The sequence below is a fragment of the Microcaecilia unicolor genome, chromosome 3 (genome assembly GCF_901765095.1).
Source record: "Microcaecilia unicolor chromosome 3, aMicUni1.1, whole genome shotgun sequence".
Classification (NCBI taxonomy): Eukaryota; Metazoa; Chordata; class Amphibia; order Gymnophiona; family Siphonopidae; genus Microcaecilia; species Microcaecilia unicolor.
In genome coordinates this window covers 13486301-13511113 of record NC_044033.1, presented here as the reverse complement: position 1 = coordinate 13511113, position 24813 = coordinate 13486301, and the positions used below count along the sequence as shown (strand labels likewise).

Genomic DNA, 24813 nt, shown 5'->3' with positions numbered 1-24813 from the left:
GATCCCCAGCAGCCTGAAACCACTGGGAAGCTAGGGTCCATTGAGCAAATCGCATGTGAAGACGAGCCATGGGAGTCACATGAACTGTGGAGGCCATGTGGCCAAGTAATCTCAACATCTGCCGAGCTGTGATCTGCTGGGACGCTCGTACCCGGGAGACGAGGGACAGCAGGTTGTTGGCCCTTGCCTCCGGAAGATAGGCACGAGCCATCCGAGAATCCAGCAGAGCTTCTATGAATTCGAGTCTCTGTACTGGGAGAAGATGGGACTTTGGGTAATTTATCACAAACCCCAATAGCTCCAGGAGGCGAATAGTCGTCTGCATGGACTGTAGAGCTCCTGCCTCGGAAGTGCTCTTCACCAGCCAATCGTCGAGATAAGGGAACACGTGCACTCCCAGCCTGCGAAGCGCTGCTGCTACTACAGCCAGGCACTTCGTGAACACCCTGGGCGCAGAGGCGAGCCCAAAGGGTAGCACACAGTACTGGAAGTGATGTGTGCCCAGCTGAAATCGCAGATACTGCCTGTGAGCTGGCAATATCAGGATGTGCGTGTAGGCGTCCTTCAAGTCCAGAGAGCATAGCCAATCGTTTTCCTGAATCATGGGAAGAAGGGTGCCCAGGGAAAGCATCCTGAACTTTTCCTTGACCAGATACTTGTTCAGGGCCCTTAGGTCTAGGATGGGACGCATCCCCCCTGTTTTCTTTTCCACAAGAAAGTACCTGGAATAGAATCCCAGCCCTTCTTGCCCGGATGGCACGGGCTCGACCGCATTGGCGCTGAGAAGGGCGGAGAGTTCCTCTGCAAGTACCTGCTTGTGCTGGAAGCTGTAGGACTGAGCTCCTGGTGGGCAATTTGGAGGCTTCGAGGCCAAATTGAGGGTGTATCCTTGCCGGACTATTTGAAGAACCCACCGGTCGGAGGTTATAAGAGGCCACCTTTGGTGAAAAACTTTCAACCTCCCCCCGACCGGCAGATCGCCCGGCACAGACACGTTGATGTCGGCTATGCTCTGCTGGAGCCAGTCAAAAGCTCGTCCCCTGCTTTTGCTGGGGAGCCGTGGGGCCTTGCTGAGGCGCACGCTGCTGACAAGAGCGAGCGCCCTGGGGCTTAGCCTGGGCCGCAGGCTGTCAAGAGGGAGGATTGTACCTACGCTTACCAGAAGAGTAGGGAATGTCTACCTGAGGAGGTAGATGCTGAAGGCTGCCGGTGGAAGAATTTGTCGAAAGCGGTATCCCGCTGGTGGAGCTGTTCTACTACCTGTTCGACTTTCTCTCCAAAAATGTTGTCCGCTCGGCAAGGGGAGTCCGCAATCCGCTGCTGGATCCTATTCTCCAGGTCGGAGGCACGCAGCCATGAGAGTCTGCGCATCACCACACCAAGAGCAGCGGCCCTGGACGCAACATCAAAGGTATCATGTACCCCTCTGGCCAGGAATTTTCTGCACGCCTTCAGCTGCCTAACCACCTCCTGAAACGGTTTGGCTTGCTCAGGAGGGAGCTTGTCCACCAAGCCCGCCAACTGCCGCACATTGTTCCACATATGGGTGCTCGTGTAGAGCTGGTAGGACTGAATCTTGGCCACGAGCATAGAGGAATAATAGGCCTTCCTCCCAAAGGAGTCTAAGGTTCTAGAGTCTTTGCCCGGGGGCGCCGAAGCATGCTCTCTAGAACTCTTAGCCTTCTTTAGGGCCAGAGCCACCACACCAGAGTCGTGAGGCAACTGAGTGCGCATCAGCTCTGGGTCCCCATGGATCCAATACTGGGATTCGATCTTCTTGGGAATGTGGGGATTAGTTAGAGGCTTGGTCCAGTTCGCCAGCAATGTCTTTTTTAGGACATGATGCATGGGTACTGTGGACGCTTCCTTAGGTGGAGAAGGATAGTCCAAGAGCTAAAACATTTCAGCCCTGGGCTCATCCTCCACAACCACCGGGAAGGGGATGGCCGTAGACATCTCCCGGACAAAGGCCGCGAAAGACAGACTCTCGGGAGGAGAAAGCTGCCTTTCAGGGGAGGGAGTGGGATCAGAAGGAAGGCCATCAGACTCCTCGTCAGAGAAATATCTGATGTCCTCCTCCTCCTCCCACGAGGCCTCACCATCGGTATCAGACACAAGTTCACGAACCTGCGTCTGAAGCCGTGCCCGACTCGACTCCGTGGAAACATGGCCACGGTGGGAGCGTCGAGAGGTGGACTCCCTCGCCAGCACCGGCGAAGCTCCCTCCGCCGACGTCGTCGGGGAGTGTGCCTGGGAGGCGGCCGTAGCCGGTACCACAAGCGGTACCGTCACCGGAGACCTCACCTCGAGCAAGGGGCCAGCCGTTGCCTCACTCGACGGTACCGGTGGCGCAAGCACCTCCGGTACCGGAGAAGGGCGCAACAGCTCTCCCAGAATCTCTGGAAGAACGACCCGGAGACTCTCGTGCAGAGCGGCTGTGGAGAAAGACTGAGAAGCCGATGCAGGTGTCGAGGTCAGAGTCTGTTCCGGGCGTAAAGGCGGTTCCGGGCTGTCCAAGGGGGAGCGCATCGACACCTCCTGAACAGAGAGTGAGCGGTCCTCCTGGTGCCGATGCCTACTGGGTGCCGACTGCCTCGGCGACCCAGAGCTCTCGGTACCGAGACGGGAAGGAGACCGGTGACAATGCTTCTTTGACTTCTTCAAGCGAAGCATGTCACCGGAGCTTCCCGGTACCGCCGAGGAGGACGTAGAATCCAACCGTCGCTTCCTCGGGGCCGAGGCCAAAGAAGGTCGATCTCGGGGGGGGGCTGTACCGCAGGAGCCCTCAGGGCAGGGGGAGACCCACCCGAAGGCTCACCGCCACCAGCAGGGGAATGGACAGCCCTCACCTGCACTCCAGATGAAGCACCACCGTCCAACGACATCTGCAATAGCGGAGGTCCCGGTACCACCGACGTCGACGCAGCCTTTCGATGTCTTGGTACCAAAGATGCAGGAGGTAGAAGCCTCGATGCAGTCGATGCCGAGGTCAAAGACTTCGATGCTGTCGACGTCGAAGCACTCGATGCGTCCCGTGCTGTTGTCGTCGAAGAGCCCGAGAACAACACGTTCCACTGGGTCAATCTCGCTACCTGAGTCCTCTTTTTCAAAAGAGCACAAAGACTGCAGGCCTGCAGGCGGTGCCCAGCCCCCAGACACTGAAGACAAGAAGCGTGCCTATCAGTGAGCGAGATTACCCGGGCGCACTGGGTGCACTTCTTGAAGCCGCTGGAAGACTTCGATGACATGGGCGGAAAAATCACGCCGGCTAAATCAAAATTCGCGATGATGACGAAAGGCACCAAAAAGAAGGGAGAAAAAACCCGTACCGAGGCCAAATAGGCCGGTCCTGAAGCGAAAGGAAACTTACGCGGGGAAAAAGCTGGAAACACGGGAAAGGGGAAAAGACCGGATTGGTCTCTCTTTTTTTTTTTTTAGCGAAAATCGCGAAGACGCGCGAGGTCGAGGGGCACGAAACGGCGGAAAAACACGACCGTCCCGAGCACGGACAAAAGAAGACTGATGAACACGAGCCGTTCGGGCGGGAAGACGGCCGCGCATGCGCGGTGCGCATCGGCGCGCGAGGGCTAGCAAAGGCCTTTGCTAGTGAAGTTTCCGATTGGAGGGGGCTGCCGTGGACGTCACCCATCAGTGAGAACAAGCAGCCTGCTTGTCCTCGGAGAAGCAACCTTTAAGTCCAGAGAGCATAGCCAATTGTTTTCCTGAATCATGGGAAGAAGGGTGCCTAGGGAAACCTTCCTGAACTTTTCTCGGACAAGAAATTTGTTCAGGGCCCTTAGGTCTAGGATGGGACGCATCCCCCCCTAATTTCTTTTGCACAAGGAATTACCTGGAATAGAATCCCAGCCCCTTTTCCCCTGGTAGAACGGGTTTGACCACTTGGGCCTTCAGCAAGTACCTGTTTGTGCTGGGAACTGTAAGAATGAGCTCCCGGTGGACAATTTGGAGATTTGGATTCCAGATTGAGGGTGTATCCTGACCGGACTATTTGAAGAACCCACCGGTCGGAGGTTATGAGAGGCCACCTTTGGTGAAAAATTATCAACCTCCCTCCAACTAGCAAGTCGTCCAGCACGGACACTTTTACTGAGGCTATGCTGAACTGGAGCAAGTCAAAAGCCCATCCCTTGCTATTAATGGGGAGCCACAGAGGCCTTAGGCGCATGCTGTTGATGAGAACGAGCGCGCTGGGGCTGAGCCTTGACAGGCTGCCGAGTTTACCTACGCCTAGCATAAGAATAGGGAGTACTTCTCTTCCCCCCAAACAGTGGCGTAGGAAGGGGGAGCGGTGGGGCGGTCCGCCCCAGGTGCACGCCTCTGGGGGGGTGTTGGCTCCGCTGGTTCCCTACTCCCTCTGCCCCAGAACAGGTTACTTCCTGTTCCGGGGCAGAGAAAGCAGGGAACCAGCGGAGCCGATGCAGCTCCCAGCGACATGCACTCGGGGCGGTTTGGTCCTCCCACCCATCCCTCGCGGCTTTCCCTCATAAGTACGCGCTCCGGTGGGGGGAGGGTGTGCTGTGCTGCACCCGGAGGGGGGGTGTGCAGCGGCGACCCGCCCCGGGTGTCAGCTGACCTCGCTACAGCACTGCCTCCAAAATTCCTCCTAGATGAGGAGGTAGTAGCAGAAGACGCCCGGAGGGAGAGAGAATCCATAGCATCATTGTGCTTCTTGAACCGGTCAACTAGATCCTACTACTACTACTACTATTTAGCATTTCTATAGCGCTACAAGGCGTATGCAGCGCTGCGCAAACATAGAAGAAAGACAGTCCCTGCTCAAAGAGCTTACAATCTAATAGACAAGAAATAAAGTAATCAAATCAATTAATGTGTACAGGAAGGAGGAGAGGAGGGTAGGTGGAGGCGAGTGGTTACAAGTGGTTACGAGTCAAAAGCAATGTTAAAGAGGTGGGTTTTCAGTCTAGATTTAAAGGTGGCCAAGGATGGGGCGAGACGTAGGGGCTCAGGAAGTTTATTCCAGGTGTAGGGTGCAGCGAGACAGAAGGCGCGAAGTCTGGAGTTGGCAGTAGTGGAGAAGGGAACAGATAAGAAGGATTTATCCATGGAGCGGAGTGCACGGGAAGGGGTGTAGGGAAGGACGAGTGTGGAGAGATACTGGGGAGTAGCAGAGTGAGTACATTTATAGGTTAGTAGAAGAAGTTTGAACAGGATGCGAAAACGGATAGGGAGCCAGTGAAGCGACTTGAGGAGAGGGGTAGTATGAGGAAAGCGACCCTGGCGGAAGACGAGACAGGCAGCAGAGTTTTGAACCGATTGAAGAGGGGAGAGGTGACTAAGTGGGAGGCCAGCAAAAAGCAGATTGCAGTAGTCTAAACGAGAGGTGACAAGTGTGTGGACGAGGGTTTTGGTAGAGTGCTCGGAAAGAAAGGGGCGGATTTTACGGATGTTGTAAAGAAAGAAACGACAGGTCTTGGCGATCTGCTGGATATGAGCAGAGAAGGAGAGAGAAGAGTCAAAGATGACCACAAGGTTTTGAGTTGAGGAGACAGGGAGAATGAGAGAGCCATCAACAGAAATAGAAAAGGGGGGGAGTGGGGAGGTGGGTTTGGGGGGAAAAATGAGAAGCTCGGTTTTGGTCATGTTTAATTTCAGGTGGCATTGAGATATCCAGACAGCAATGTCAGACAAGCACGCTGAAACTTTGGTTTGGAAGCAAGGTGAGATATCAGGGGTAAAAGGTAGATTTGGGAGTCATCAGCATAGAGATGGTAGGAAAAGCCATGGGATGTGATTAATGAACCAAGGGAAGAAGTGTAAATAGAAAAGAGGAGGGGACCAAGAACAGAACCCTGAGGTACACCGACAGGCAGAGGGATAGAAGTAGAAGAGGATCCACCAGAGTGAACACTAAAGGTGTGGAGGGAGAGGTAGGAAGAGAACCAGGAAAGGACAGAGCCCTGGAATCCAAGTGAGGACAGGATATCGAGGAGTATGCTGTGATCGACAGTGTCAAAAGCAGCGGAAAGATCAAGAAGGATGAGGATGGAATAGAGACCTCTGGATTTAGCCAGTAATAGGTCATTGGAGACTTTAGTAAGCGCAGTTTCGGTTGAGTGGAGAGGGCGAAAACCAGATTGTAGTGGGTCAAGAATAGCATGTGAGGAGAGAAAATCAAGGCAGCGGTGGTGAACAGCACGCTCAAGTAATTTGGAGAGAAAAGGGAGGAGGGAGATGGGTCGGTAATTAGAGGGACAAGTAGATCCTCTACTTTCTCACCAAAAAGGTTATCCCCCCGGCAAGGAACATCCGCCATCCGCTGCTGAACCGAATGATCCAGGTCAGAGACATGCAGCCATGAGAGTCTGCGCATCACTATGCCTTGGGCAGCGATCCTGGATGCTACATCAGAAGTGTCGAATGTACCCCTGCCCAGGAATTTTCGACACGCCTTCTGCTGCCTGACCACCTGGTGAAAAGGCTCAGCCTGCTCCGGAGGGAGTGCATCAACCAAGCTAGACAGTTGCCTCACCTAGTTCCGCAAGTGGATGCTCATGAAGAGCTGGTATGTTTGGATTTTGGCAGCGAGCATAGCGGCCTGATACGTCTTCCTCCCAAAAGAGTCCAAGGTTCTAGATTCTCTGCCTGGGGGTGCCAAGGCATAGTCCCTAGTACTTTTGGCTCTTTTGAGAGCAAAGATCACCACCATGGAATTGTGAGGTAGCTGAGACCTCATCAATCCAGGCTCCCCGTGGAATCCGATATTGGGATTCAGTCTTTTTCGGGATCATGGGATTAGACAGAGGGAACGACCAGTTTCGCATAAGGACGTCCTTCAGTACATTATGCAAAGTAGCCATTGCAGCCTCTCTAGGCGGAGAAGGATAATCCAGGACCTTGAGCATCTTAGGCCTGGGCTCATCCTCAACCTCCATAGGGAAGGGAATAGCTGCAGCCATTTCACGGACAATGGAGGTGAAGGATAGACTCTCCGGTGGACAAAGTCTCTAGTGGAGGGGAATGTTCAGAAGGAATCGCATAGGACTCGTCAGAAGAAAAGTACCTGGGATCCTCCTCTTCCTCCCACAAACGCTCATCTTCAGTATCGGACAAGACATCCCTCAGAGCAATCCGAAACTGAGTCTGCCTCAACGCAGAGGAGCAACATCCTCGATGGCAGTGCTGAGAAGTCGACGCCTGCCTGGACTCCAGTGAAGCTTCCTCCACCGACATCAAAGGGGAGTCGACCTGGGTGGCAGCCAACACCGATGCCGCAGGCGGCACCGAGGTTGGGGACCTCACCACAGGCGAAGGGCCAGATGCCGCTGCAGCAGACGGTACGGAAGGCGCAAGTACCCCCGACACCAAAGCAGACTGGCGCAGCAACTGTTCCAGAAGCTCTGGAAGCAGGGCCCTGATGCGCTCGTCGAGAGGCGCCATCGGAGAAAGCTGTGGGGTCGGTAAAGAAGCCAGTGGCAGAATCTGTTGAGGCTCGGGAGCAGGTACTGGGCTGCTAGACAGACGCATCGGCACCTCCTAAATAGAGGGAGAGTGATCCTCTTGGCGCCGATGCTTCTCTGGTGCTCCCAGCACCGTGTGTCGAAGGAGAACGATGACGGTGCTTCTTCGCCTTCGCTCAACGCCCGTCATTGAGACTCCTCGGTACCAATGAGGAAGACGTGGAATCCTCACGTGTCCTCGGGGCCGGGTCCGACAAAGGTCGGTCCCGGGGGAGGGGGGCCTGCATAACAGGAGGCCTCAAGACAGGTGGAGACCCACTCGATGCCTCACTGCTCCCAGCACGAGTTGGTAGTTCCGCAGCCATTACCTTCGCTCCTGACATCGATGCGTCCCTCGATGTCGATGCCGCCGACCTCGGTACCGATGTCGATGTCAAAGGACCGGACCAAGACCCAAAAGGTTTCTCTCATTGGGCTTCTTGAGACACTTGGGTCCGTTTCTTCATGCGAAGACACAGACTACAAGAGGCTGGGCTGTGGTCGGCCCCAAGGCACTGGATACACCAAGCATGGGTATCGGTACCTGAGATAGTCCGGTTGCACTGAGTAGAACATTTGAAGCCACTGGGTGTCTTCAATGACATGGAAGGAAAAACGGCTCTGGCGAAGTTAAATGACGCGATCTTGCCAAAAAAGTAAAGGGCACAAAAGGGGAGGAGTGGCCTAGTGGTTAGGGTGGTGGACTTTGGTCCTGGGGAACTGAGCTCGATTCCCACTTCAGGCACGGGCAGCTCCTTGTGAATCTGGGCAAGTCACTTAACCCTCCATTGCCCCAGGCACAAATAAGTACCTGTATATGTAAGCCGCATTGAGCCTGCCATGAGTGGGAAAGCGCAGGGTACAAATGTAACAAAAAAAAAAAAAAAACCCAGCCATGTCAGAAAGAAAGAAAACTTAGAAAGTGCCAAAAAAAAACTAAGAAAAAAATACATAAAAAAAAAAAAAAAAAAGAACGAGTAACGATATAAGAAAACATAAAAAGAATCGTCAAGACTCTTTTTCCTGGGCCAGCAAAGCGAAGAGGGAAAAACCTCTTCACCTCACTGCGGATAAGAAAAAATTGAGCGTGAACGCTCACACAACAGGCGGGAAGTCGTCCGTGCATGCGCGGTGCGCGCACTAGAAGGCTCTGGCAAAACTTTTTAAATTTTGCTGTAGAAAAATTTGCCATTTCCTGGGCTGCCGTGGACGCCGACCCACATGTGAGAACAATCAGCCTGCTTGTCCTCCGAGAACTAAGATTATCTAAGGTATGTCTTAATATCACTGTATGTCCAAGAAGTGCTTCCAGCACAAAAGGGCAAACAAGGAGTACTAAACCAAAGAACATGACAAGATGATGGCATCCTGAGCATTCCAGGCTAGCTAGCTAACTAACTAACTAACCAGCCAACCAGGAACCAAATGGAGGACTGGAGAAGAAAACAATGCTGAAGCAAAAGGCAACATGCCTAGAGGAAATGTTCAAGCCTGCTTTGAGTTGGCCCTACTGGGCCAATCAGAAAACAGGCACCAAGATTACCAGAAATATATAAAAGTTAGGATAGAAAAAAGCTGTCCAAGTTTTATCCAGGAAGTTATCTTTGTGGGTAGTAATCTGGGTACTGAATCTCGCTGGTACCCGGATAGGTACTGATGGCCGCCCAGACAGTGAATATTCAGGTATAAAATGCCTGTGATAGCCAACATTGTTGACTGCTGCAGGGTGAATATCACCCAATTAGTGTTTATGTTTCAATTAGGAATGTGCATTCACTTTTAAACAAAATGAAAAGTGCAACAGAACAGACCTGTTTTGTTTTGTTTCATCTTTAGTGTGAGATATGTGCAAATAGCATGTGTTAAAACTAAAATGAAACAAACAGAAACCCCTGTGAAACTCCTCTACATGAATATGATTCTAAATTGTAGCATAATGTTACACTGCTTTGAGTGCTTCTTTGAAGGCAAGTAGGTAGTACAGTATATGCATAGGAGCCAACTTTTCAAAATGATTGGGGTGCTGAATTTTTTTTAACAGGTGGTGCATTCCCCCGCCCCCTCCCTCCCTGCCCCCTCCCCCAAGTTCCAGACCCCCCTCTCCTCCGAGTGCCAGTCCCAACCCCAGCCTGACCTCTTCTCCCACAACAGTCCTCCGCCGGTTCGTCCTCGCCTTCCTGCATGCTGCCCAGAATTTTAAAACTCATCTTACCTTGGGGTCCCGGCGGCAGCAGTGAAAGGTGAGCAGGCTCGGTGCTTCAGCCTTCCCTTCTCTGTCAGATCTGGTCACACCCTTGCGGAAACAGAAAATGAGAGCGGGACCAGAGCTGAGAGAGAAGGGAAAACTGACACACCGAGCCTGCTCGCCTTTCACTGCTGCCGCCGGGACCCCAAGATAAGATGAGTTTTAAAATTCTGGGCGGCACGCAGGAAGGCGAGGACGGACCGGCGGAGAACTGAGGGAGAAGAGAGCGGGCACCGGGTAGGTGGGCTGGCTGGGAAGGGAACTTCCGACTTCCGGCGGGTGCAGAGCTGGTCCTAGGGTTTCTGGTGCCCTCCTGCAGCCTATTAGTTGGCGCCCCTACCCATCCAGGGGTGGGATCACTATGGCTCCGCTCCTACAGTAGTCACACCCCTTTTACCAGCCATGGCGTCATTGAAAATATTACACCAGTATAGAAGAAAAATAATGTGGGTTTTTTTTTGTTTTCATTATAAATAATTTCTGTAAGCTGTTACAGCTCCATTATACTCTAAATGACACAAACCAAATTAGCATATGAGAACAGACAGTCATGCCAACTCTGAAAAACAATGTGTTAGCAAAATCTCAGAATCTAACAAACAGATCCCTATTCAGACACTTGGCCTTGCAGTCACACATGCAGAACAGCCCCTCTTCAAATTCTTCAAAAATTAACCTAAAATCCTAAGAAGTTAGATCCTGCATGCAGCACAATACCAGACAAACAGAAAGAAACACATTGCTATACATTGCAAAATAAAACAGCAGATGTAGCAGATGTAAATTCTCAAAGTGGACATATTACAAACACTAAAATGAAAATAAAATTATTTTTTTTCTACCTTTGTTGGTGACTTTGTTTTTCTGATCATGCTGGCCCAGTATCTGATTTTGCTGCTATCTGTCCACTTAACTCCGTTTCCAGGGCTTCCTTTCCATTTATTTCTTTACTTTTCTCCTGTCTTCTTCATTTCTTGCTCTATATCCATAAGTAAAAGCTGGGTCCTCCTCTCTTCCCTGCCCCCCTCCATGCTCCATCCATTCATATCCAGCAATTCTCCTCTCTCCCCTCCCCTCCTTTCCATGTCCAGCAATTTCTCCACTCTCCTTGGGCCATGCCCTCCCATCCATGCCCATCGATGCTCCTCTCTCCCCTGCCCACCTCCATCCATCCATATCAAGCAATTTCTCCTCTCTCCCTGGGCCCTGGCCTCCCATCCATGTCCATCGATGCTCCTCTCTCTCCTGCCCACCTCCATCCAACCATATCAAGCAATTTCTCCTCTCTCCCTGGGCCCTGCCCTCCCATCCATGTCCATCCATGCGCCTCTGTCCCCTGCCCACCTCCATCCAGCCATATCAAGCAATTTCTCCTCTCTCCCTGGGCCCTGCCCTCCCATCCATGTCCATCCATGCGCCTCTGTCCCCTGCCCACCTCCATCCAGCCATATCAAGCAATTTCTCCTCTCTCCCTGGGCCCTGTCCTCCCATCCATGTCCATCCATGCGCCTCTGTCCCCTGCCCACCTCCATCCATCCATATCAAGCAATTTCTCCTCTCTCCCTGGGCCCTGCCATCCCATCCATGTCCATTGATGCTCCTCTGTCCCCTGCCCACCTCCATCCATCCATCTCAAGCAATTCTCCTCCCTTCCCTCCCTGTACAGCAATTTCTCCGCTCTCCCTGAACCCTGCCCTCCCCTCCCATCCAGATCCATCCATCAAGGTTTCTCTCCCCCCTGCCCTCCCGCTCCCATGTCCACCTGCCGTACCCACCCCTATTCTCTAAATGTTTTAAATTTACCTCCGTCGCAGCAGCTGAGCCTGCGCAGCGTCAGTGAAAGCACTGCCCCTAGCCTTCCCTTCACTTCGCTCGTTGGTTCCCTCTCAGTGTCCCGCCTTCTTCTGACATCATTTCTGTGAGGGCGGGACACTGACAGGGAACAAACGAGCGATGCGAAGGGAAGGCTAGCGGGCAGCGCTTTCACTGATGCTGCGTAGCTGCTGCGACGTCGGAGGGGTAAGCGGCGCCCCCTGCCCCTGCTTGGGCGGGTGAAAACATTGGGGGTGCTCGAGGACCCACAGCACCCACGGAGTCGGCACCTATGAGTATATGGAAATTTAAATAAATAAATAAATACAATGTAAAATATATTTTAAAAATACTATACCTGTCTGAAATTACTCTATTGCACTCATGTCTGAAGAGAGCTATAAGAGTTACAACATCTCGGCATTCCTCTGCTTTTATAGTCAACATTCCTTGCCATAATCTAGAAAGGTCCCGAAGATTGAAGATGTAGTGAAATTTGGACGGGGTGGGCAGCATCTTCACCTAAAAGATTACATATATTTACTGTTTACATGTGTTTATATAAAGTATGATAAAGGAATTAAAGTACCACACAAACTACGAAGGGAAAAAGCAATATCCCCTACGTAAAAATCAGAAAAAACACAAAGAGTAGAGATGGACAAGTGGCCTTCCAATAATAAGTAGTGCAAGTCCCCAGAAGTAAGGTAACAGTCACAATGTTTATTGAAGCACCAACTATAAAAAGAGTTGATATGGAGCCATGTTGCAGCGTAGATATACATACAAACATACAAGAAAAAAGACCAGGGGACACTCAATGAAATTATATGGAAATACTTTTAAAACAAGTAGGAGGAAATATTTTTTCACTCAAACAATAGTTAAGCTCTAGAACTCATTGCCAGAGATGCAGTAACAATGGTTAGAGTATCTGGGTTTTCAAAAGGTTTGAACATGTTCCTGGAGGAAAAGTCCATAGTCCACTTATTGCCCTGGGATTAGTAGCATGGAATTTTGCTACTAACTAGGTTTCTGCCAGATACTTGTGACCTAGACTGGCCACTGTTGGAAGCAGGATATTGGGCTACATGCACCAGTGGTCTGACCCATTATGGCTATTGTTATGTTCTTGTATATATAAAGTAGCAGGAAAATTAGACTATGTTCCTACTGGGCTGCCTAGAGCACACCACAATTTACTACAGTTCAGGGGTGACAGTATGCTGCGGCATTATTAACCAGAATGTCATATCCAATCATGCTTAAAATTTTTACTGTAGCTGCAAATTGGTTTCCATTTTGAAAATACAGAATCATACAATGATACAGCTAGAAGGGTCCTCACAAAATTATTTAGACTAGCTGCTGCCCTGCATTTAAGGCAGGACCCACAGTACTCAAACTATCCCAGAAAGATAATTATCTATTATTAGTCCTTTAAAAACTCCAGTGACAGTGATTCTTTCACCTCCCTAGATACTTAGTTTATGGTGAGACTGTTGTCAGAAATCCATGAGAGACTTAAAATCAACCCTCTTTAAAAACTCTATAAAACACATTTTACATGAAGATGGAAAGGGGATGGGACATGATATACTACCTTTCTGTGCTTACAATCAAGGTGGTTTACATATTATATACAGGTACTTATTTTGTACCTGGGGTAATGGAGAGTTAAGTGACTTGCCCAGAGACACAAGGAGCTGCAGTGGGTATCTAACACAGTTCCTCAGGCCACTGCACTAACCATTAGACTACTCCTCCACTTCAAAAATAAATGAAACTGAAAATTATACTTTATCACTAATACTGCACTAAATGTTTTTTTTTTACTTTAATAAGTGAACTAACACAACCATTTATTACATCTCCTATTGCAAGGTTCTCTTTTCAAAAAGGCTTCAATTTTCTTCTGAAAATCTAGGATGTCCACTTCAGATCTAACATAGGAACAAATGGATTCCATATCCTAATGCTTGACTACAAGACCTTGATTTTGAGAGCAAAGTTCTCATTTCGACAAAGATTCTTCAGTGGTAGTCCCAGGGAGCTAGGGTAATCCAATATGGGATTGAAAAAAACGTGTTAACGCTAGCCAGAAGATGGACAGCTATTTTCTGAATCAATTGCAGGGCTCTGATGCACGAAGTTAGAAGCCCTTATGTTATCCGTTGGGTTGGTCGTGAGCCCTTGGGCCCTGGCCGAGGCCAGCAGGGCGCCGACCCAGGCCAAGGGGAGACCGACCCACCACCGCACACCCCAGCTACACAATACCCCCTAAGCTACCCCTCCCCACAGTCCCTCAGGAAGAAGGGAAATAGGCATACAGGCGGGCCTCGCGGCCGAACCGGAACCCACGCACACAGAGCCACTCGTGCGAGCCTCACGGCTGAACTGGAACCCAATCACACACAGGGAGGGGTGAAAGAACCCAAAGGGGCCCCAAGATGCCAGACACGCGCTGAACACCAGCAATAGGGCAGAGGGGGAAACAAAGGACCAGAGCGGGCCACGCCCACCCAGGGGACTAGCGCAGGACAGGGGAACTAACACAGCAATCCCCCTCACCCACCAGGGTAGGAGCCCCAGGCAGAAGCCAGAGGAACCAGACACAAAAGGAAGGCAGAAAGCCTTTGCCTCAAACCCACTGTAGACAGAGGCACACAGAACACAAAGGGTTAAGCTTGTAGAGCCAGCAGAGAGAAAGTGCCATAAATCAACAAACAATCAGAGAGAACGCTTCCCCTCCCGAGAGGGAGTGGGGCCCATCCAACAAACACCGGGACACTGGGAAGAGAAATCCTTAAAACAAACAAACAAAGGAGAACGCTCTCACTCAGCCCAGAGCCCCCCCCCCCCCCCCCCCGGAGGCTGAGCAATGCCCAGCCCCCACTAAATAAACAAGCAGCTGACCCTGATTACAGAGCTACGCACACACACACAGCAGCAGCTAACCCAGAGGGAAGGAAAAGAATACTCTAATTCAACACATATCCCTGTCAGAACCTAGAGCATGTTCTGAGAGAAAACTATCAGGCTTTCCTGTTACCACCAAGTAAGTAACGCAAAAGCAGAGAAACTCTTCAGCTGCAGGCTAAACTACTATCCCCTGACGTCAGCACAACCCCTGGCAGCCAATCAGAAGAGACGTCCCTCCCTCCCCCTCAGCCAAACCGGCAGAATCATAACATCACCCCCCCTTCAAGGGCCCCCCACCCCGTCCACGAGGTTTAGGTTTGTGAGGGAAAAGGCGATGGAACCGTCTGACTAGGACTGGCGCGTGGACATGAGTAGCGTCCTCCCAGGAGTTGTCTGCCGGTCCATATCCCTTCCACGCAATGAGATACTGGAGATGTCCCTGGAAGCGCCTTGCATCCAAGACATCCCGGACTTCGTATTCCCCCTAGGAGGCTGAGATGGCTGGACTAGCAGGCAACGCGGGCAAAGCCCCTTTTCTCAGAATCACAGGCTTCAGCAAGGACACATGAAAGGTGTTATGTACCCGTAATGTAGGTGGTAACTTTAGCTGATAACAGACCCGATTCACTTGCCTCACAATGGGATACGGGCCCACAAATCAAGGTGCAAAGCGGGAGGAGGGAATCTTCAGACGAAGATTACGCGTGGACAACCACACCAAGTCGCCAGGCTGGAAGCGCGGTTCCACTCTGCGAGACCGATCCGCTTGGCGTTTCATACGAGCGGAGGTCACTTGCAGCGCTTTCTGAACTGATGACCAAATTGCTTGGAGCGAGGTCACCGCATCGGCCGCTGCCGGGACATCCGAGTTGGTTTTCAAGGGGGCTGGTATCCGCGGATGTCGTCCATATACGATGTAAAAGGGCGAAGCGCCCGTGGCCGAGCTCACTCGGTTGTTATGAGCGAATTCTGCCCAAGGCAGCAGCTGACTCCAGTCATTGTGGTGCTCATTGACATACATCCGCAGGAACTGCTTCAAGCATTGGTTCACTCGTTCTGTTTGGCCATTCGATTGTGGGTGATATCCCGACGAAAAGTTCAGCTTTATTTCAAGGGCCCGATTTAGGGCTCTCCAGAACTTTGAGACAAACTGTACTCCTCGATCAGAGGTAATAGATTCTGGCAGACCATGGAGACGAAAAATAGCGCTGATTAAATACTGTGCCAGCTTCACCGCCGAAGGAAGGGTAGGCATGGGTATGAAGTGGGCCATTTTAGAAAACCGGTCCACCACTACCAAGACAACTGTGTGCCCTTCAGAGTTGGACAGATCCGTAACAAAGTCCATGGCAATGTGGGTCCACGGTCTCTCAGGTACCGGTAAAGGCATCAGCAACCCCTGGGGTCTCCGACGGTCAGCTTTATGCTGGGCGCACTCAGGACACGCAGCCACGAACTCCTGCACATCCCGATCAAGTGAAGGCCACCAATACTGCTGGGAGATGAACCACTTGGTTCCCAGGATCCCGGGATGTCCTGCCATTCGAGAGGCATGCCCCCATTGGAGTGTCTTTTCTCTCAGCCGGGGTGGCACAAAGGTCATACCTGCAGGTACTGCTAGCGTCATCGCGGGCACAATGGCATCGGGTTTAATTACATACTGCAGGGGTTCTTCCTCCAGGTCAGCCTCCATGGACCTGGAGAGGGCGTCTGCCTTGATGTTCTTCTCCGCTGGACGATAAGTCAGAATGAAATCAAAGCAGGAGAAGAATAGTGCCCACCGGGCCTGGCGAGGATTCAGCCTTCTTGCTTCTCGTAAATAAGTCAGGTTTTTATGGTCCGTGAACACCGTGAAGGGCTCCTGCGCTCCTTCCAGCAGATGACGCCATTCTTCCAGGGCCAATTTAATGGCTAATAGCTCCTGATCCCCGATGCATAATTCTTCTCGGCAAGGGTATACTTTTTAGAGAAGAATGCACATGGGAGAAGTTTCCCACTGGGGTGGGCCTGGGAAAGCACTGCTCCTACGCCAACCGATGATGCGTCCACTTCCACGAAAAATTTATTTGTCGGGTTGGGATGGCGCAACACTGGAGCTCCAACAAATGCCTGTTTCAGATTCTCAAAGGCCTGACACGCCTCAGGCGACCAGTTGCGAACGTCAGCGTTCTTCTTAGTCACGGCAGTAAGAGAGGCAGTCAGGGACAAGTAATTCCAAATAAACTGCCTATAGTAGTTTGCAAAACCTAAGAAGCGCTGTAGAACCTTACGCCCCGTAGGTTGCTGCCAGTGCAGGATGGCTGTCAGCTTACTGGGGTCCATACGCAGCCCGTGGTTAGAAATGATGTACCCCAGGAACAGCAGTTCAGAGCGATGGAATTCACATTTTTCCAATTTCACATAGAGGTGGTTCTCCCTCAACCGCTGCAATACGGTCTTCACGTGCTCCTGGTGCTCTTCCTCAGCCCTTGAAAAAATCAAAATGTCGTCCAAGTAGACCATCACAAACTTATACAGGAGATCCCTGAAGATGTCATTCATGAAGGCTTGGAAGACGGCTGGAGCATTAGCAAGTCCAAACGGCATTACCAGATATTCGTAATGCCCGTCGCGGGTGTTAAACGCCGTCTTCCACTCATCCCCCTCCTTGATCCGCACAAGGTTGTAGGCCCCCCTGAGATCGAGCTTGGAGAAGATCTGGGCCCCCTGGAGGCGGTCAAACATCTCAGAAATCAAGGGAAGGGGGTATTTGTCCTTCCGCGTGATGGCATTGAGCCCCCTGTAGTCAATACAGGGGCGCAATCCCCCATCCTTCTTCTCCACGAAGAAGAATCAAGACCCGCGGGCGATTTAGAGGGCCGGATGAAGCCTCGAGCTAGGTTCTCTCGAATATACTGGGACATGGCTTCCGTCTCTGGCCGTGATAGGGGGTATACGCGACCACGGGGAGGTTCAGTGCCAGGTAGTAGCTCTATGCCATAGTCATAGGAGTGATGAGGAGGCAGAATCTCTGCTTGCTGTTTGGAAAAAACATCTCCAAAGGATCTGTAGGGCCCCGGTAACATAACATTGGCTCGATCCAAAGGAAGCGTCACTGGGGCTGGCGAGACCTTATCCAAACAGACCTTCTGGCAGCCCGGGCCCCACGCCGTCAATTCACCCCGGGCCCAATCAATGCAAAGGTTATGCAGGCGAAGCCAGGGTAATCCCAGGATTATGGCCTCAGTGGCCGATGGAAGGACGTAGAAGGAGATAACTTCTTTGTGTAAGACTCCTACCCGTATGGTCATAGGCACGGTCATGGAGCGGAGAACTCCCCGAACCAGTCCCCAAGCCGCTGAGACAGTGATGGACTGAGGTAACTCCATCGTAGGAATTTGATGAACCCGCACCAGGTCCGCGCTGATAAAGTTGCCTCCCGCCCCCGAGTCAACCAGCGCCTCAAAACAAGGGGTATCCTTAATCGCCAGTAGAACTGGCACCAAAACCTGCATCCAAGGGGAGACAGACTTTGGCCCTGACCCGGTCTCCCTAGCCGGTATCAGGGCTGCTGGTTTCCCGACTTCTTTCTCTTTGGGCACTCACGGACAAAGTGCCCCTTCGCTCCACAATGCAGGCACAGCCCCTTAGAGCGTCTCCGCTGTCTCTTCTGGGCCGCCCAGTCAACCTGCATAGGTTCAGACCCGTCGGACACACCCAGCGACGGGGAAGCAGGACTCTTGTGCGAGCTCCTTGAGTTAGCCCCTGCAACCTGATGACCAGCGCGACGTTCACAGGCCCGCTCCCTGAACCGGATGTCCACCTGGGTGCAGAGATGGATGAGGTCGTTCAGATCTGAGGGCAGCTCCTGGCCTGTGAGTTCGTCCTTAATGTTGGCCGAGACCCCATGCCAGAATACCGCAGTCAGGCTTGGGTTATCCCAACCTAGCTCTGCGGCCAAGGTCCGAAACTGGATGGCGTACTCACCCAGAGAGAGTCGCCCCTGATGTAGGTTCAACAGCTGAGTCGCCGCCGAAGAGGGCTTCCCGGGTTCCTCAAAGATGAGCCGAAATTGTTTCAAGAACTCTGCCAAATTATCCAGGAGGGGATCCTTCTTCTCCCATAAGGGCGAGGCCCAGGCCAGAGCGGGACCTGCCAGTAGAGAGATAATATAACCGCCCAATCCGAAGGAAAATCCCGGGCCTGCAACTCGAAGACAATTTGGCATTGATTGAGGAACCCCCGGCAGGTCTTACTGTCGCCCTCGTACCTCGGCCGCATGCGTGGGAACCCGGCGGAGTAGAAGCTGGCGGGCCCTCCGCAGCCCCCGTGACAGTTAGCGTGTCTATCCGTTGAGACAGTGCATTCACGACTCCCGATACCTGTTGTAGCTGAGCATGCAATTGCTGGAGCAGCTGCATGGGGGATGGATCGGTCGAGCTCATGGCTTTTGCGTTCTGTATTCTATTGGGTTGGTCGTGAGCCCTTGGGCCCTGGCCGAGGCCAGCAGGGCGCCGACCCAGGCAAAGGGGAGACCGACCCACCACCGCACACCCCAGCTACACAATACCCCCTAAGCTACCCCTCCCCACAGTCCCTCAGGAAGAAGGGAAATAGGCATACAGGCGGGCCTCGCGGCCGAACCGGAACCCACGCACACAGAGCCACTCGTGCGAGCCTCACGGCTGAACTGGAACCCAATCACACACAGGGAGGGGTGAAAGAACCCAGAGGGCCCCAAGATGCCAGACACGCGCTGAACACCAGCAATAGGGCAGAGGGGGAAACAAAGGACCAGAGCGGGCCACGCCCACCCAGGGGACTAGCGCAGGACAGGGGAACTAACACAGCAATCCCCCTCACCCACCAGGGTAGGAGCCCCAGGCAGAAGCCAGAGGAACCAGACACAAAAGGAAGGCAGAAAGCCTTTGCCTCAAACCCACTGTAGACAGAGGCACACAGAACACAAAGGGTTAAGCTTGAACAGCCAGCAGAGAGAGAGTGCCATAAATCAACAAACAATCAGAGAGAACGCTTCCCCTCCCGAGAGGGAGTGGGGCCCATCCAACAAACACACTGGCAGAGGCAGGAATACAATACACACAGTACACAAAGGGTTAAACTCACTGAGCCAGCAGGCCGGGACACTGGGAAGAGAAATCCTTAAAACAAACAAACAAAGGAGAACGCTCTCACTCAGCCCAGAGCCCCCCCCCCCCCCCCGGAGGCTGAGCAATGCCCAGCCCCCACTAAATAAACGAGCAGCTGACCCTGATTACAGAGCTACGCACACATACACAGCAGCAGCTAACCCAGAGGGAAGGAAAAGAATACTCTAATTCAACACAGATCCCTGTCAGAACCTAGAGCATGTTCTGAGAGAAAACTATCAGGCTTTCCTGTTACCACCAAGTAAGTAACGCAAAAGCAGAGAAACTCTTCAGCTGCAGGCTAAAGTACTATCCCCTGACGTCAGCACACCCCCTGGCAGCCAATCAGAAAAGACATCCCCCCTCCCCCTCAGCCAAACCGGCAGAATCATAACACCTTAAATATAGGGAATTACAATAATCTACAGGGGAAAGCATGACTTCTTGTAGTACTGTATGAAAAATCTACACATTTAAATGCATAAATGCCAATGTTGACAATACTGCTGCTTACACATATAGATGCTATTGGACACAAAGGGGTAGATATTCAAAGGTATTAAACTGGGCAGAAGAGGCTCCTGCCCAGTTAAACCCTGCTGAGCTGGCTGGCTGCCAATATTCACCAACACTTTGACTGGGTACTGCAGCTGAATAGCACTGCGATCCAGCCATTCCCTAAATGGTTATGTTAGGGGCAGTCCAGGAATGGAGTTTAGGTGGATCCACAACCTAGCAGTTAGCAGCAATATTCGGTCTGCTAACCAGCTAAGTAAGGGGCCCTTCTACTAAGCCATGCAAGCGTCTATGTGCGCTCAACACGCGCCAATTTGGAGTTAACGCCCAGCTACTGCATGGCTCTTGTGATAATAATAAAATAATTTTTATTTTCTGGCACACGTCTGCTACACGTGCCAACTGGCATTTGACACACGTAGGTCATTACCACCCGGTTAAGGTGTGAGACCTTACCGCTAGGTCAATGGCTAGCGATAAGGTCTCAGACCCAAAATGGATGTGTGCCGATTTTTATTTTGCCGCACATCCATTTTCTGCAAAAATTTTAAAAAGGCATTTTTTTGCAGGCACGCTGAAAAATGGATCTGTGTGCGCTCAAAACACACGCCTACACTATCACAGGTCATTTTTCAGTGCACCTTAGTAAAAGGACCCCTTAGTGCATAAAGGGGTCCTTTTACTAAGCTACGCTAAAACGTGGCCGGTGATCTTTTTTTTTGTAATGGCCACACACTAATTTCCCCAAAAGCACATAGCCATTACTGCTGGGAGCCCTTACCGCTACCTATTTACACTACTCCTGCACTAATCAGGTAGAATGCGGTAATGTGCTCAAGCTACCTGATTAGCACAGGCACACCTATTCTCCAGCCCCCCAAGATACGCCTCCTATTGCAAAAAAAATTAAAAAATAGTTTTTACTGCGGGAATAGTGCACACTGATGGCCAAATTACTGTGGGACGTCTCAGCACCCCACGGTAGTGCCCTTTAACCACACAGCAGACCTCTGTTAGGGCCCCAAAGTTAGGACAGCAAGAAGGTTGTTTAAACCAGGAACTGTTCTGAACATAAGTAGATGGGACTTGATATACTACCCTGCTGTGGTTATAATCAAAGGGGTTTACATATTATATAGAAGTACTTTATTTGTACCTGTGGCAATGGAGGGTTAAGGGACTTGCCCATACTTCCAGGGAACTACAGTTGGAATTAAACCTGTTTCCTTTGGTTCTCAGGCCGCTGCACTAACCATTAAACTACTTCTCCATTCCAGGTGCCTGGTTAACTTCCGACTCAGCAGACAAATCCTGTTATTCAATGCTCAATATCACTCCCATAGATTCTAGATGTGATTTAGGGTGTCCATAAAAATAAATCAGTTTTTGTACCTCCTCATTTCAGCCACAGATTTTGCCTAAGCCCCTGGTATTTAAAATGTCCAAAAAAATGTTTTTAAAAAATTGTGTTTAGGAATTTGGGTCCTTAATTTCATAAAGTCATTTTTGTCATATAAAATACCAACAATGTAAAAGTGGGCATCATGGCATGATGGCACATACTTTGCTGGCAGGCACATACAGGGGTAGAGCTCAGGTAGAGTTTGTAAATATGCAAGTAGATTCTAATATATGCAAATCTATGTGTGCACTTGGATAATCTAGGTGTGGAGATTTACACCTGATCAAGAACAGGTATAAGTGTGTATTCCTACAAGGTAAGTGCAATTTTCTTCTGCTTATATTAGTATTTTATAGAAATACATATGCACCAAAAAGAGATCTAAGGTGTCTCCTGCCAACTTGCCATCTTAAACCAAGTACCCTGCAATAAAATTACCATTATGAGGTTCTGAGTGATTTTGGTTTTTTTTGTATGTATAATTTTCTAAAATGCTTGCTTGCGCTGCACATTGAAGAAAATATACTTGTATTTCCTGCTAGCCTATACTTATTTTACAAAAGGATCCATGCTCTGCAGACCTTTGTAAAATAGGCTGGAAATTGTGAACATCCAGAGTTGGACATTCCACGTTGTGAAGGGGTGGAGCAGATGGAAGTGGAAGGGGAGGGAGTGAAGAGGCTCAAGAGCAAAAGGAGACAGAACAGAGCCTTGCCTTTACTACTTCCCCAGAGAGAGAGAAGAGAAAGGTTAGTGCCCCCTGAAAAATGGAGGAGAGAAAAAGACTACCCTACCCAGCAGCCCCGGCGCAAGACTACCCTTCCCCAGCAGGTCACAGGGGAGAACTCTGACAAGGCAAGGGAGGGGCCTCTGGAGGGTAATCAAGTGAACGAGGAACAGCTGAAAAGTGGGTGGGCCGAGGAACCCATGGAATGGAAAGAGGCTAAGGAGAGGGAGAGAGAGGAGAACCCAGAGGAGCCAATGGACCTCACAGCCTGGACTCATTCCTTGGGAAAAAAGCTGAAAAAGCAGGTGAACTCGTGGTATTGCAGCTGGGTTGCAAGGGGAAAGGAAAAGGGTCATGAGGGAGGAGGGTCAGTGTATTGAGAGAGTGACCCAAGAAAGGGTGGGATCTTTTTCCTCCCCAACGCGAGTTCAGGCTGTTATGAACTGTGTGTTAAAGGTGCTGTTTGAAGAGGGATTATTGACTCCCCCTGTGTGAACTGTTCACAGAGGGGAAAAGCTGGTTGTGGGAAAGTGTTTGCTCAGGCCTGAAGAAGTGGGGTATTGGGAACTGTTTATTGGGACTGGTTGCCAAAGCACCAGGAAGAAACTGGGAGCAGTTTCTTTCTTTTTCTTGTGTTTTTTTTTTATTGCCCTTCAAGGACATTCTTCCCCTTTTCAAAGGGGAGGGGGAGAAGGAGAGCACGGGGCTGTAGACTGCTTAAGGTGGAACAAACTGAGTTCTGGAAACAGTGGAGAGGAGTTGGGTTTACCCCTGTTGTGCTAGTGCCCTGAGAGGAGAAACAAAGGGGATTGTGTTTTGGATGCCTGCTTTATTTTTGTTTTGAAACTGCTGGACTGTGAATCCCAGATGGAAAATAAAGAGACTTGCTGATTTTCTTTTGAGTTTGATTTCTGCAAGCCCTGCCTTGTGGACTACAGTGGGCTAGGAGGTTGGGACATGAATCCTGGTTTGTAGCCGGATTGTCCAAGGCAGAGGCAAGATCCCGCGGACCCCGGAGGGAGGGACGGATCTTTCACAACGTCCAACCTAGACACCCTGTGCAAAATTGGGCTTCACATCTCAACTTCTGTAGCTATCTGAGCTTACAAATAGCTTCTTTTACCACTCTATCTGATAAGTGGCAGTTTAAATGATAAATCAGAGTCAAATATTACACTTGGATACTGAAATTAATCTAAATGTTATTTGCCATTCCAGTAGCTCATTAATTACATTTAGTATTTTCAGCGACAGTGCTCTGAATCACAACAATCTGAGATTTTCAGACATTCTGACATACAGTAGGTCAATAGCTACCAGCCAGTAAGAAACAACTTTATGAATGTGGTCATGGTTGTTGGTTGTAAGGATTGTTATAACATCTACATCACAGGGAAAGAACAACAAGAAGGCACATCTTTATCTATTTCATCTAAATTTCCCTGACGTACCTTAGTCCATTGCCACACAATTCTACCTGCAGCAACTAATTTCTTTGTCATTTCACATACTGGAGGACTGAACTTTCTACAGGGATCAAAATACCCACAACCAACAATTCCTAAGGGAAAAAAAACAGCAAAAACACAATCAATACAAATATTATATCTTTATGTTAGCTATTTTCAACTTAATATTTTGCCTTAACAATCATTTATTAGTAGTCAACTCACTTCACAACCAGAAAAGAGGCTGAAACGGATGGTTATTTAGGCAGAAATATTTACTGTGAAAAGTTAAAGCAAAATTATGGCAGGGAGTCCACACTGCAGGATGGGGGATGTGTGGACACACCTTGCTCCAGAGTACAGTTGCCTCTTTTCCCTGTGCATGAGTTTTCAAACATGCAAAGTCACTTTGGGGATATCAGCCTCCTATGATAAATCTGGAAAACACCTTGAGTACTCAAAAGCCAAGGGTAAGAAAGCCAAAATACTGGCTCATAGCCGCATTTGGATACTTTCTGAAACATGTATTCGCCTTAGCTCTTTAGAAATTAGAAATTAGTGGGCCACATCCCAGCATTCTCACAGAGACAAAAAATACTTATTTGTAATTTCTGGATCATTCTATCTGGTAATTTGAAATTCAAGTTACCATTATCTAGCTGAGTGAATAAAAAAAGCATGCACGAGGGGGAAGTGACGTCACGGGGCTGAATGGCCGCTTAAGCTACTAGCTCCCGAACCTTCCCACCTTTCTATAGCAAAAAGCGCTATATTTTCCTTCAAAACTACATTTGCAAGACTCCCGGAGACTTACCTGCACCTTGAGGGACAAAATGAGTAAGAAAACATCAGCGGTCCCGCGAGACAGCGAACGGACGACAGTCCGAAAGTCAGCGCGGGGCTCCTCGCGCCATGCTTCCCCTGCCGCGCGGGAGTCATCGGGGTCTGATTCCGGCTCCTCACAAGTAGGACGAAGTGAGCGTGCAGCTAAATTTAAGAACCCGCAGGACTTAACAAAGTGTTTGGAGGCTATAAGGGCAGAGATTCGCGCCTCTAAGGACGAGATCCTGGAGCACGTGGACGCGCTCAGCGCTGACCTGAGAGAACTTGGAGGCAGAGTGGAAACGCTCGAAG

The 24813-nt window shown here is 50.5% G+C and overlaps 1 protein-coding gene across 1 annotated transcript in view; it reads right to left on the bottom strand.

Annotated features, from left to right (window-relative positions):
- Positions 1-24813, bottom strand: part of DNAH8 (dynein axonemal heavy chain 8) — a 1267128-nt gene that overhangs the window by 322010 nt on the left and 920305 nt on the right. Inside the window, 2 exon segments of the mRNA XM_030199255.1 lie at positions 11894-12057; positions 23683-23792. Coding sequence (XP_030055115.1) covers positions 11894-12057; positions 23683-23792 — 274 coding nt within the window.